Source organism: Astatotilapia calliptera, chromosome 18 (genome assembly GCF_900246225.1).
Source record: "Astatotilapia calliptera chromosome 18, fAstCal1.2, whole genome shotgun sequence".
Taxonomy (NCBI): Eukaryota; Metazoa; Chordata; class Actinopteri; order Cichliformes; family Cichlidae; genus Astatotilapia; species Astatotilapia calliptera.
The window spans coordinates 10,711,081-10,723,262 of NC_039319.1; the positions used below are offsets into that span (position 1 = coordinate 10,711,081).

The following is a 12,182-nucleotide window of genomic DNA, read 5'->3' on the forward strand; positions in this document are numbered from 1 at the left end:
CATTGAAGGCCCCAATATGCAAATTTGAATGCCTCAGGACACATATATGATTGGCTGGGAAACCGTGCAGGCCCTGATTTGAAAATTTGAATTCTCAGTCCTCACAGAGGATTGGCTGCCTGGGGACCTGGCAGAAATATATAGAAATACTAATGATTAAGCATAAATACTACATTTAGTAGAATACTATGTTTTAGCACAAATACTATAAAAAACAGAAATACTATAATTTAGCAGAAATACTATATTAAGCACAAAATCCTATAAAAAGCAGAAATAGGATGATTAAGCATAAATACTACATTTAGTAGAAATACTATGTTTTAGCACAAATAGTATAAAAAGCAGAAATATTGTAATTTAGCAGAAATACTATATTAGGCACAAATCTTATAAAATAGCAGAAATAGTATTATTAGCACAATAGTAATAAGTTAAACAGAAAATTGGAAAAGCAAAATGGACAGCTGAAAAAATGCTGAACATGCTGAGGGTCCCTCAAATATACTTGTTAAATGAAAAAATCAGCAAAAAAATGCACAGGGAGAGAGAAGTAAGTTTCTAGGTCAGCCTGGGAGCTGCTGAATTTGAATCCACCAATCAGAGAGCCTGTGTACTTTTCCCGCCAAAACATGTGCCTCTTTTACACATGCAGCACAGAGAGGCACAGGATTATTGCAGTCTATTTCTCATAGTGAGGACTCCCCTCAAACAAATGAAAATAATTTCCTAACCGTAGGGGCTAGAGCGGTCATTCTTACACCGTTTTGTTCAGAAGAGATGGGGGAATCTTCCAGTGTTTACAATTTATCATTAAAATATGAATTATTAAAGATATTTGACTTCTAATGCACCATAACTGAGTAGAGCGAAGCAAAAACTGCCTTGACTTGCCCTCAAACAACGCTTTCTAACTCTAAATCTATTTGGAGTATCGATATCATTCTTTCACCGTAAGAGACAGCAGGCTTTGGTGAACAATCATGGAAATTTTCAGGTCTCTGTGGAAATCCAACAAAAAGTTATGACGAGAGAAAAAAGTGGTTCATTTCCACAGTTTGAAATCTGAAGAAATCTGAGCGAAGGACAAATTTCCTACCCTCAAACAAGTCCAACTCATTTCAGAACGGTAATAGGTGAGAAAATAATTCTTGAATTGTGAGCGTCACGAGTGTCTGAAGATATACCGGGACAAGCCTCATGTCTTAACTTTGCTTCGTTAAGGAGATATGACGATTCGAATATGCCTCTCATTACAGAAATGCAGCGGTGATTTTGAACAAACTCTCCATTGACTTTATATGGAGAGTTTTCTGACCTTGTGTTAGTCTGAGGAGATTTGCCAAAATTATATAAATCCCACAACAATGATGGTGACATTTTCTGAAAGCCAGCAAAAATACCTACGTTTTGATGTATAATTTGTGGAAGTTGAGTGAAAATTGAGCAAGTAGCAGGAAGTTGTTCGGACATGAAGTGAAAATTGCAAAACCTTCAGTGGCACACTGGAAGCCAAGAGCATAGCAACCATAACAACACATGTATTTTGTGAAAAATCACAATTTTGCAACTCAAAACTTTAAGAGGCATAAAAGTAAAACAGTAAAAGATTTGAAAAAGCTGAATCATACCTGAATAGCCCAATAATTTGTGAACATTTTAAAATTTGAATGGTTGTTCTAGGTGAAAGTATGAGGAAGTAGTTAAGTTTCAAAAACAAGCAAATTTTAGCAGAATTGCTGAAGTTTCCCATTCATTTCAATGGGACAAATTAAAGGAAAAAAGCTTAATATTTTAAAAAGTATAATAGCAAAAAATAGCAAAAGTCATAGCCGGAAAGAGCAAAAATAGCAGAATAGTTTAAAATTTGAACGGTGAAAATCGGCTGAAAATTGTGGAAGTAGTTCTACGGCGAAAAGTGTACGGAAGCAACTTGAAGAATAACTAGAAAAATTTGCATTTCCTGCGAAAATGCAGTGTGGATGCTTAAAGCTGAAGCTGTATGCAAAAAGTAGCTGAAAAAGCTGAAAAGTTGCAGAAATTGTAAAAAACTTTGCAGAAGCAAAAGAACTTTGCTAAAATGGAATAACTTAGCAGAACTGCAATATCTTAGAGGAAATATAATACTTGGCAGAAATACAATAGCTTAGCAGAAATATTGTAACTTACCAGAAACATGATAACTTCTCAAAAATACAAGAATTTAGGAGAAATAGTATAAGATAACAGAAAGAATATATTTAGCCAAAAATACTTAAACATTACAGAAACACTGTGATTTAGAGAAATAGTACAACATAGCAGAAATATTGTGATTTACCAGAGACACTGTGATGAACTATGAATATTGTAATTTTAAATTAAGACTATGTTTTAGCACAAATATTATAATTTGGCAGAAATACTATAATTTAGCAGAAATACTATATTAAGCACAAATCCTATAAAAAGCAGAAATACTATAATTTAGAACAAATAGTATAAAAAGCAGAAATACTATAATTTAGCAGAAATACTATGTTAGGCACAAATTCTATAAAAAGCAGAAATACTATAATTTAGCAGAAATACTATATTAGGCATAAATCCTATGAAAAGCAGAAATAGTATGATTTAGCAGAAATACTGTATTTAGCACAAGTACCGAAAAGTACCAGAAATACTATGATTTAGCAGAATAGTAATAACTTATTGAAACACAAATGCACAGAGGGACACACAAACACAGGCTCTAATCCAGTCAACCAGTCTAACTATATTCAATTTAAATCCTACAATGACATGCTGCCAAATATAGGCAGGGTCCTCTCTCTCCCACTAAACACACACACACACACACACACACACACACACACACACACACACACACACACACACACACACACACACACACACAGACACAGAGGGAGTCACAGTCTAAATATATTGAATTTGAATCTTACAATGAGATCATCCCATTAAAAGGCTTTCTCTCTCTCTCTCTCTCTCTCTCTCTCTCTCTCTCTCTCTCTCTCCCTGTCACACACACACACACACACACACACACACACACACACACACACACACACACACACACACAGGGAGAGAGAAGTAAGTTTCTAGGTCAGCCTGGGAGCTGCTGAATTTGAATCCACCAATCAGAGAGGCTGTGCACTTTTCCCCACCAAAACGGGTGCTTCTGTTTACACACGCAGCACAGAGAGGCACAGGATTATTGCAGTCTATTTCTCATAGTGACGACTCCCCTCAAACAAATGACCATAATTTCCTAACCGTAGGGGCTAGAACGGTCATTCTTACACCGTTTTGTTCAGAAGAGATGGGGGCATCTTCAAGTGTTGACAATTTATCATTAAAATATGAATTTTTAGAGATATATGACATGGATGACTTGTTGACTTAGAAGCCACGAATTCCCCAATATGCAAATTTGAATGCCTGAGGCCACATATATGATTGGCTGGCTGGGAAGCTGTGCAGGCCCTGATTTGTGGATTTGAATTCCTCAGCCCTCAGATATGATTGGCTGGCTTAGAAGCCATGAAGGCCCCAATATGCAAATTTGAATGCCTCAGGACACTTATATGATTGGCTGGGAAACCGTGCAGGCCCTGATTTGAAAATTTGAATGTCTCAGTCCTCACAGAGGATTGGCTGCCTGGGGACCTGGCAGAAATATATAGAAATAGTATGATTAAGCATAAATACTACATTTAGTAGAAATACTATGTTTTAGCACAAATACTATAAAAAGCAGAAATACTATAATTTAGCAGAAATACCATATTAAGCACAAATCATATAAAAAGCAGAAATACTATATTAAGCACAAATTCTATTAAAAGCAGAAATACTATATTAAGCACAAATCTTATGAAATAGCAGAAACAGTATGATTTAGCACAATAGTAATAAGTTAAACAGAAAAATTGGAAAAGCAAAATGGACAGCTGAAAAAATGCTGAACATGCTGAGGGTCCCTCAAATATACTTGTTAAATGAAAAAATCAGCATAAAAATGCACAGGGAGAGAGAAGTAAGTTTCTAGGTCAGCCTGAGAGCTGCCGAATTTAAATCCACCAATCAGAGTGGCTGTTTACATTTTCCCGCCAAAAAAGGTGCATCTTTTTACACACGCAGCAGAGAGAGGCACAGGATTATTGCAGCCTATTTCTCATAGTGAGGACTCCCCTCAAACAAATGACCATAATTTCCAAACCGTAGGGGCTAGAGCGGTCATTCTTACACCGTTTTGTTCAGAAGAGATGGGGGAATCTTCCAGTGTTTACAATTTATCATTAAAATGTGAATTTTTAGAGATATACGACATGGATGACTTGTTGACTTAGAAGCCACGAATTCCCCAATATGCAAATTTGAATGCCTGAGACCACATATGTGATTGGCTGGCTGGGAAGCCGTGCAGGCCCTGATTTGTGGGTTTGAATTCCTCAGCCCTCAGATATGATTGGCTGGCTTAGAAGCCACGAAGGCCCCAATATGCAAATTTGAATGCCTCAGGACACTTATTTGATTGGCTGGGAAACTGTGCAGGCCCTGATTTGAAAATTTGAATGTCTCAGTCCTCACAGAGGATTGGCTGCCTGGGGACCTGGCAGAAATATATAGAAATACTATTATTAAGCATAAATACTACATTTAGTAGAAATACTATGTTTTAGCACAAATATTATAAAAAGAAGAAAAACTATAATTTAGCAGAAATACTATATTAAGCACAAATCCTATAAAAAGCAGAAATACTATAATTTAGAACAAATAGTATAAAAAGCAGAAATACTATAATTTAGCAGAAATACTATGTTAAGCACAAATCCTATAAAAAGCAGAAATAGTATAATTTAGCAGAAATACTATGTTAGGCACAAATCCTATAAAAAGCAGAAATACTATAATTTAGCAGAAATACTGTATTTAGCACAAGTACCGAAAAGTACCAGAAATACTATGATTTAGCAGAATAGTAATAACTTATTGAAACACAAATGCACAGAGGGACACACAAACACAGGCTCTAATCCAGTCAACCAGTCTAACTATGTTCAATTTAAATCCTACAATGATATGCTGTCAAATAAGGGCAGGGTCCTCTCTCTCCCACTAAACACACACACACACACACACACACACACACACACACACACACACACACACACACACACACACACACACACACACACAGGGAGAGAGGACTAAGTTTCTAGGTCAGCCTGGGAGCTGCTGAATTTGAATCCACCAATCAGAGAGGCTGTTTACGTTTTCCCGCCAAAAACAGGTGCATCTTTTTACACACGCAGCACAGAGACATAGACCTGCTTCTTTCAGTTTATTTCACATAGTGAGGATTCCCCTCAAACAAATGACCATAATTTCCTAACCATAGGGGCTAGAGCGGTCATTCTTACACCGTTTTGTTCAGAAGAGATGGGGGAATCTTCAAGTGTTGACAATTTATCATTAAAATATGAATTTTTAGAGATATATGACATGGATGACTTGTTGACTTAGAAGCCACGAATTCCCCAATATGCAAATTTGAATACCTGGAGCCCACATACATGATTGGCTGGCTGGGAAGCTGTGCAGGCCCTGATTTGTGGATTTGAATTCCTCAGCCCTCAGATATGATTGGCTGGCTTAGAAGCCATGAAGGCCCCAATATGCAAATTTGAATGCCTCAGGACACATATATGATTGGCTGGGAAGCCGTGCAGGCCCTGATTTGAAAATTTGAATTTCTCAGTCCTCACAGAGGATTGGCTGCCTGGGGACCTGGCAGAAATATATAGAAATACTATGATTAAGCATAAATACTACATTTAGTAGAAATACTATGTTTTAGCACAAATACTATAAAAAGCAGAAATACTATAATTTAGCAGAAATACTATATTAAGCACAAATCCTATAAAAAGCAGAAATAGGATGATTAAGCATAAACACTACATTTAGTAGAAATACTATGTTTGAGCAAAAATCCTATAAAAAGCAGAAATACTATATTAGGCACAAATCCCATAAAAAGCAGAAATAGTATGATTAAGCATAAATACTACATTTAGTAGAAATACTATGTTTTAGCACAAATAGTATAAAAAGCAGAAATATTGTAATTTAGCAGAAATACTATATTAGGCACAAATCTTATAAAATAGCAGAAATAGTATTATTTAGCACAATAGTAATAAGTTAAACAGAAAAATTGGAAAAGCAAAATGGACAGCTGAAAAAATGCTGAACATGCTGAGGGTCCCTCAAATATACTTGTTAAATGAAAAAATCAGCAAAAAAATGCACAGGGAGAGAGAAGTAAGTTTCTAGGTCAGCCTGGGAGCTGCTGAATTTGAATCCACCAATCAGAGAGCCTGTGTACTTTTTCCCGCCAAAACATGTGCCTCTTTTTACACACGCAGCACAGAGAGGCACAGGATTATTGCAGCCTATTTCTCATAGTGACGACTCCCCTCAAACAAATGAAAATAATTTCCTAACCGTAGGGGCTAGAGCGGTCATTCTTACACCGTTTTGTTCAGAAGAGATGGGGGAATCTTCCAGTGTTTACAATTTATCATTAAAATATGAATTATTAAAGATATTTGACTTCTAATGCACCATAACTGAGTAGAGCGAAGCAAAAACTGCCTTGACTTGCCCTCAAACAACGCTTTCTAACTCGAAATCTATTTGGAGTATCGATATCATTCTTTCACCGTAAGAGACAGCAGGGTTTGGTGAACAATCATGGAAATTTTCAGGTCTCTGTGGAAATCCAACAAAAAGTTATGACGAGAGAAAAAAGTGGTTCATTTCCACAGTTTGAAATCTGAAGAAATCTGAGCGAAGGACAAATTTCCTACCCTCAAACAAGTCCAACTCATTTCAGAACGGTAATAGGTGAGAAAATAATTCTTGAATTGTGAGCGTCACGAGTGTCTGAAGATATACCGGGACAAGCCTCATGTCTTAACTTTGCTTCGTTAAGGAGATATGACGATTCGAATATGCCTCTCATTACAGAAATGCAGCGGTGATTTTGAACAAACTCTCCATTGACTTTATATGGAGAGTTTTCTGACCTTGTGTTAGTCTGAGGAGATTTGCCAAAATTATATAAATCCCACAACAATGATGGTGACATTTTCTGAAAGCCAGCAAAAATACCTACGTTTTGATGTATAATTTGTGGAAGTTGAGTGAAAATTGAGCAAGTAGCAGGAAGTTGTTCGGACATGAAGTGAAAATTGCAAAACCTTCAGTGGCACACTGGAAGCCAAGAGCATAGCAACCATAACAACACATGTATTTTGTGAAAAATCACAATTTTGCAACTCAAAACTTTAAGAGGCATAAAAGTAAAACAGTAAAAGATTTGAAAAAGCTGAATCATACCTGAATAGCCCAATAATTTGTGAACATTTTAAAATTTGAATGGTTGTTCTAGGTGAAAGTATGAGGAAGTAGTTAAGTTTCAAAAACAAGCAAATTTTAGCAGAATTGCTGAAGTTTCCCATTCATTTCAATGGGACAAATTAAAGGAAAAAAGCTTAATATTTTAAAAAGTATAATAGCAAAAAATAGCAAAAGTCATAGCCGGAAAGAGCAAAAATAGCAGAATAGTTTAAAATTTGAACGGTGAAAATCGGCTGAAAATTGTGGAAGTAGTTCTACGGCGAAAAGTGTACGGAAGCAACTTGAAGAATAATAATAATAAAGAATAAAGAGAAACAGGAACTCAATAGTGTGGATGCTTAAAGCATCCACACAATAATAATAAAGAATAAAGAGAAACAGGAACTCAATAGTGTGGATGCTTAAAGCATCCACACAATAAAGATAATAAAGAATAAAGAGAAACAGGAACTCAATAGTGTGGATGCTTAAAGCATCCACACAATAATAATAATAAAGAATAAAGAGAAACAGGAACTCAATAGTGTGGATGCTTAAAGCATCCACACAATAATAATAAAGAATAAAGAGAAACAGGAACTCAATAGTGTGGATGCTTAAAGCATCCACACAATTAAAGATTTAGGGATAGCCTGACAGGAGTAATTATCCAAAGCTGAAATGCTCAAGCCTTACTGGTAATTAAAAAATAATTTCCAAGTATCAGGTGGCTTCCCTTTGACAATTGCGTAGGTTACCATGCAATTAAAGATACCTATAATTAGCACCATGTTGTTAATTAGTGACAACTTGAAGCACTGGTCTCCTTTCTTGACTGTTGCTGCGTTCATTAGCATCCTCACATTTGACCATGTTGTCAGTCTTGGAACAATTACAAACAAAGCTGGGTTTAAAGGCAACAGATGCTGGAAATTTCCCTCGACACACTGGTAAACAAAATGAGTAATCTCGGGTCTAACCACTCACCTTAGATGCAGAAATTTATTGAAACGTAACCACGCATGTCAAAGGGTTCAGCTGTCACTGAAATTGCAATTCGTTTGTCAGAAAGAAGCAGCAGTTAATGTCAAAGTGTCTGAACTTTCTGAAGCTCTAACTTGGTACTTAAAAAGGTCTGCAAGCAGAGTAAATGCAAACACAACAAGCTGTGCTTCTGAGGCAGACTCTTTTAGTCTTTACATGTCTTGAGCCAAACTGAAAACATTTAACCAGGCAGGCTTTGCTTTATTATGTCACAAAAGTCAAAATCTTGCCAACAGTGAACAGTGACTATTACTGGTAATAGCAGCACATTCTGTTCTGCTCAACTGTTGCCTTTCCCCTCTTCTTTCGTTTCTCCGTGTGCCTCTCATTAAACCTTCTATACTGCATGCAGCAGTGAGAAGCCCAGCGGTGTCCCTTGTTAACTAAGTTATCAGTGTGGCTACAATGAGCAAGCAGGAGGACTCCCTCTGCTCCACTGTGGACTAGCTCTGCCAGGCCATAATAAAATAATTCACCAAGAGACCATCTCCCATTGGGAGGTTAAGGGGTCTCTCTGCATCAATTAACATGTGGTGGACTCGTGGAACAAGCCTGGTGAAGACTAATAGCCAGGCAAGTGTGAAATCACCTTGCCCCGGCCAGCAGTCATGTGCATTGGTAAGTGAAAATGAGTTTTCAGAATTGGAAAAAGAGAGCAGGCTCAGATGGAACAGAGAGAGAACAGATTACCATGGATACCGAGCTAGCCGCTGAAATCAATAATCTTAGGTGTTTTGAATGAGCTTTTGTGCAATTGTTTAGACCATCTCAAATAATGGTTTGTCCTGCTCCACCCAGAAAAAGGGCATTAATTACTTTGGCTTAACTACAAAGGCTCCTTACAATGAGAAACCTAGTTTTGCAACGAGACATTATGCAAAAGATGACTTGCTTTCAACCGCATGTCCTCACCTGGTAGAAGTTGGGCCAGTAGGTGCTGATAGCCAACTCCACCTGTCCCCAGGAGCGAGAGGCTGGACCCGACACGTTCCAAACAGGCATCCCCATCGGACTATTGTTTTCTTTAATATAGACATTTAAGTGGCCGGGATGGCTGTTGTCTCTGCCTCCTATATAGTAGTGGAAGATGACACAGTGTGTGTCGTTCTCCTTCAGCTGGGGTGTCAGCAGCAGGGCCTTCTGTCCTGCGAAGCGTCCTGATGTGTTCACCATCATAAAGGTTGACCCTGCAACATGAGCAAGTAGTGTAATCATGGGTTAAGAAGGTTTTTATACAAAATACCAGTAGAAACTCGGTCAATTAATTTTTTTTTTGTTACACAATCCTAGCCTATAGTCATGTAAAAAGGGGTACAAAGTCAATCTCTGTAAATGCTGCAGTACTAACTTAAATAACTTAATATAAATTATTTATTTAATCTAAGATTAGGGAGACGTTACTGTGAGAATTTTTGAGCAATCCAATTTTAGTCACATAGCTACAAGTCACAATAGTCGCCTCGAGGTGCTTTATAGTGTAAGGTAAACACCCTACAATGATGCTAATAATATATAATGATTGTTATATATTATTAGCATAGAAGATGTAACTAATTAAAGGTCATGAATAAGCTGCAGAATATAGAGAGCAAGCATAATAACTTATTTAAAGTAGTGTATAAGTTAAAAAGTAAAGAAAGGTTAAACTAGCTCACTAACAGAGTTAAGAGTTAAGCTAATGTGTTTTCCAAAACTATGCAGAAGCATTTGACATTAATCAAAAGTATGGATAAACAAATAGAATTGTTTAGGTAAACAGTTGAAATAGCCATGTAGAATTAGAAGCTAGAAATTATTGGGTAAAAGTAAAGGTAGCATTTAAAACCATTAGCTAATGGTAAACAACTAAAAGTGATCACTAGAAAATGAATAAGGCGTTTAGCATCCCAGGGCTTTGGATGTGGCATGGTTATTGACAAGCTGAACAGAATATTTCACAACACACAAAAAACAACCATCACTAGGGTTTTACAGAGAATGGTCTGGAAAAATAAAATCTAGGGAGCAGCAGTTTTCTTGAATACAGTGTATTTAGGTACACTTGATTGAGCGGCTTGTAATGTCTTTCAACTGAAATGTAATGATAAATTCCAAAAGTAATTGGAAAAGTCTTTTTTTAATAATACTTGTGATATATCATCATTAGCCAAAAAAATCTGGTCTGTTTCTTTGGTCCAAAGTCAAACAAAGCAACAACTAATGGATGTACTAGAAAAACATTTTATGTAGCCCTTAATTATTAATCCTGTTACGCATTAAGTCAGATTTCTACTGCATATAATGTTCACAAAGTCTAAGAATGAAGACAGCATCAGACCAGTGTCTGATTTCTTGGTGTGCGCTTTGCGTAACAAATGGCATAATAATAATTTCCTCTGAAGTTTTCATTTGACAGCCACGCTACATGTAAGAGGTGCTTCGTAAGGCTTGGGACGATGTTGCAGCAGATTTGATCGACTAATTAAGTCCCTGTTAATTGTGTGACAACACAACTTGGAGCTGTTGGTGTGCGTAGTTATAAACAAAACAAAGCTTTCCAAGACAATAAAACTAAAACTAGCAATCGGATCATGAGCTGCAGCAGTCACTGCAGTTAATAAATGAAATGAAAGGAACAATCTTATAAAGGGACGTAGAGAACAGATAAATGGCTGCTTTGAGTGCTTTCCTATTAGCAGCGACAATTTTAGCGTGTGACCTTTGATGAGAAAATGCTCTCATCTTTAGATTGATAGAAACACTCTTATAATTACCATTCATCAAAATACAAAGACATAGAAAGACCAATCCCGAAAAAATACTGGATGTTTGACAGGAATGTTTTTCCTCAATGACAGAGAGACGGGAAATGATGAGAAATCAATAAACTGAAATCTATTTGCCAAGAAAGCCCCATTTAGATTTTATCACTTTGGTTCAATATCAAAGGTTAATCTAATTCTCTACCCTCTTGCCAATAAAACACAAGTGAGAATTATTATATTGGCAAACTTTCAAGGAGATGCAGAACACATTCTATTTGTCATCATCTTATTTAGCTTGGCTTGGTAATGAGATTGCACAAATCGTAACAGCATTTGAGACACAGCCAAAAGAAAGCATCAGTTTATGTTAAAATCCATTTTTGGGTAGTGTGCTAATGACTCGAAGGCACATTTTGATTCGAGGAGAGACAAACAACCTGTAAGCAAAACGCTTGCTGTATGCAAGGCAGAGCTGTGGTGAATGCGATTCTTCGTCATTAAATTTAACATGTGGGGATCTGCTCAGATATGATGTTAAAAAAGGGTGAATAATGTCAAACTAAATCAGCAGGGATGCCCCCCCCCCCCGAGTGTGTCAGCCTAACAGCCTCTCACAAAACCCTATTTGTTCCATCGATGACTCGAGCTTGCCCACTCGTCTTGTTGTGCTGCACTTGTAACGCTCACCAATTCCATCTGTCTCCAGCTTCAGATAATGAGTGGGGGTTCTGTCATGTTTACACAATGAAACAAGAGGAGAGGGAGCAGAAGAGGAGGAGGAGGAGCAGCGAGTTGTGATGACACCAAGTCAGACTGATCAGCTTTGTGTGTCGTCAGGTGGAGGCAGTTGTTGTTTTAAATGATCTTAACATGTTTGCCGCATGTTGGTGGGTGGGTGGGGGAGGGGTCTATATCATTAATTCATCTACCACAAATAAATGAACTGTAAAAATAAACCAGTGAAACAATACAGTGCTATGATGA

At 37.0% G+C, this 12,182-nt stretch overlaps 1 protein-coding gene across 1 annotated transcript in view; it reads right to left on the bottom strand.

Moving 5' to 3' along the window:
* Window positions 1–8,145: 8,145 nt before the first annotated feature.
* ptprma (protein tyrosine phosphatase receptor type Ma) overlaps window positions 8,146–12,182 on the bottom strand; it is a 53,542-nt gene continuing 49,505 nt past the window's right edge. The window contains exon 3 of the mRNA XM_026150436.1: window positions 8,146–9,641. Coding sequence (XP_026006221.1) covers window positions 9,349–9,641 — 293 coding nt within the window. The 3' untranslated portion in view covers window positions 8,146–9,348. The remainder of the gene's footprint in view (window positions 9,642–12,182) is intronic.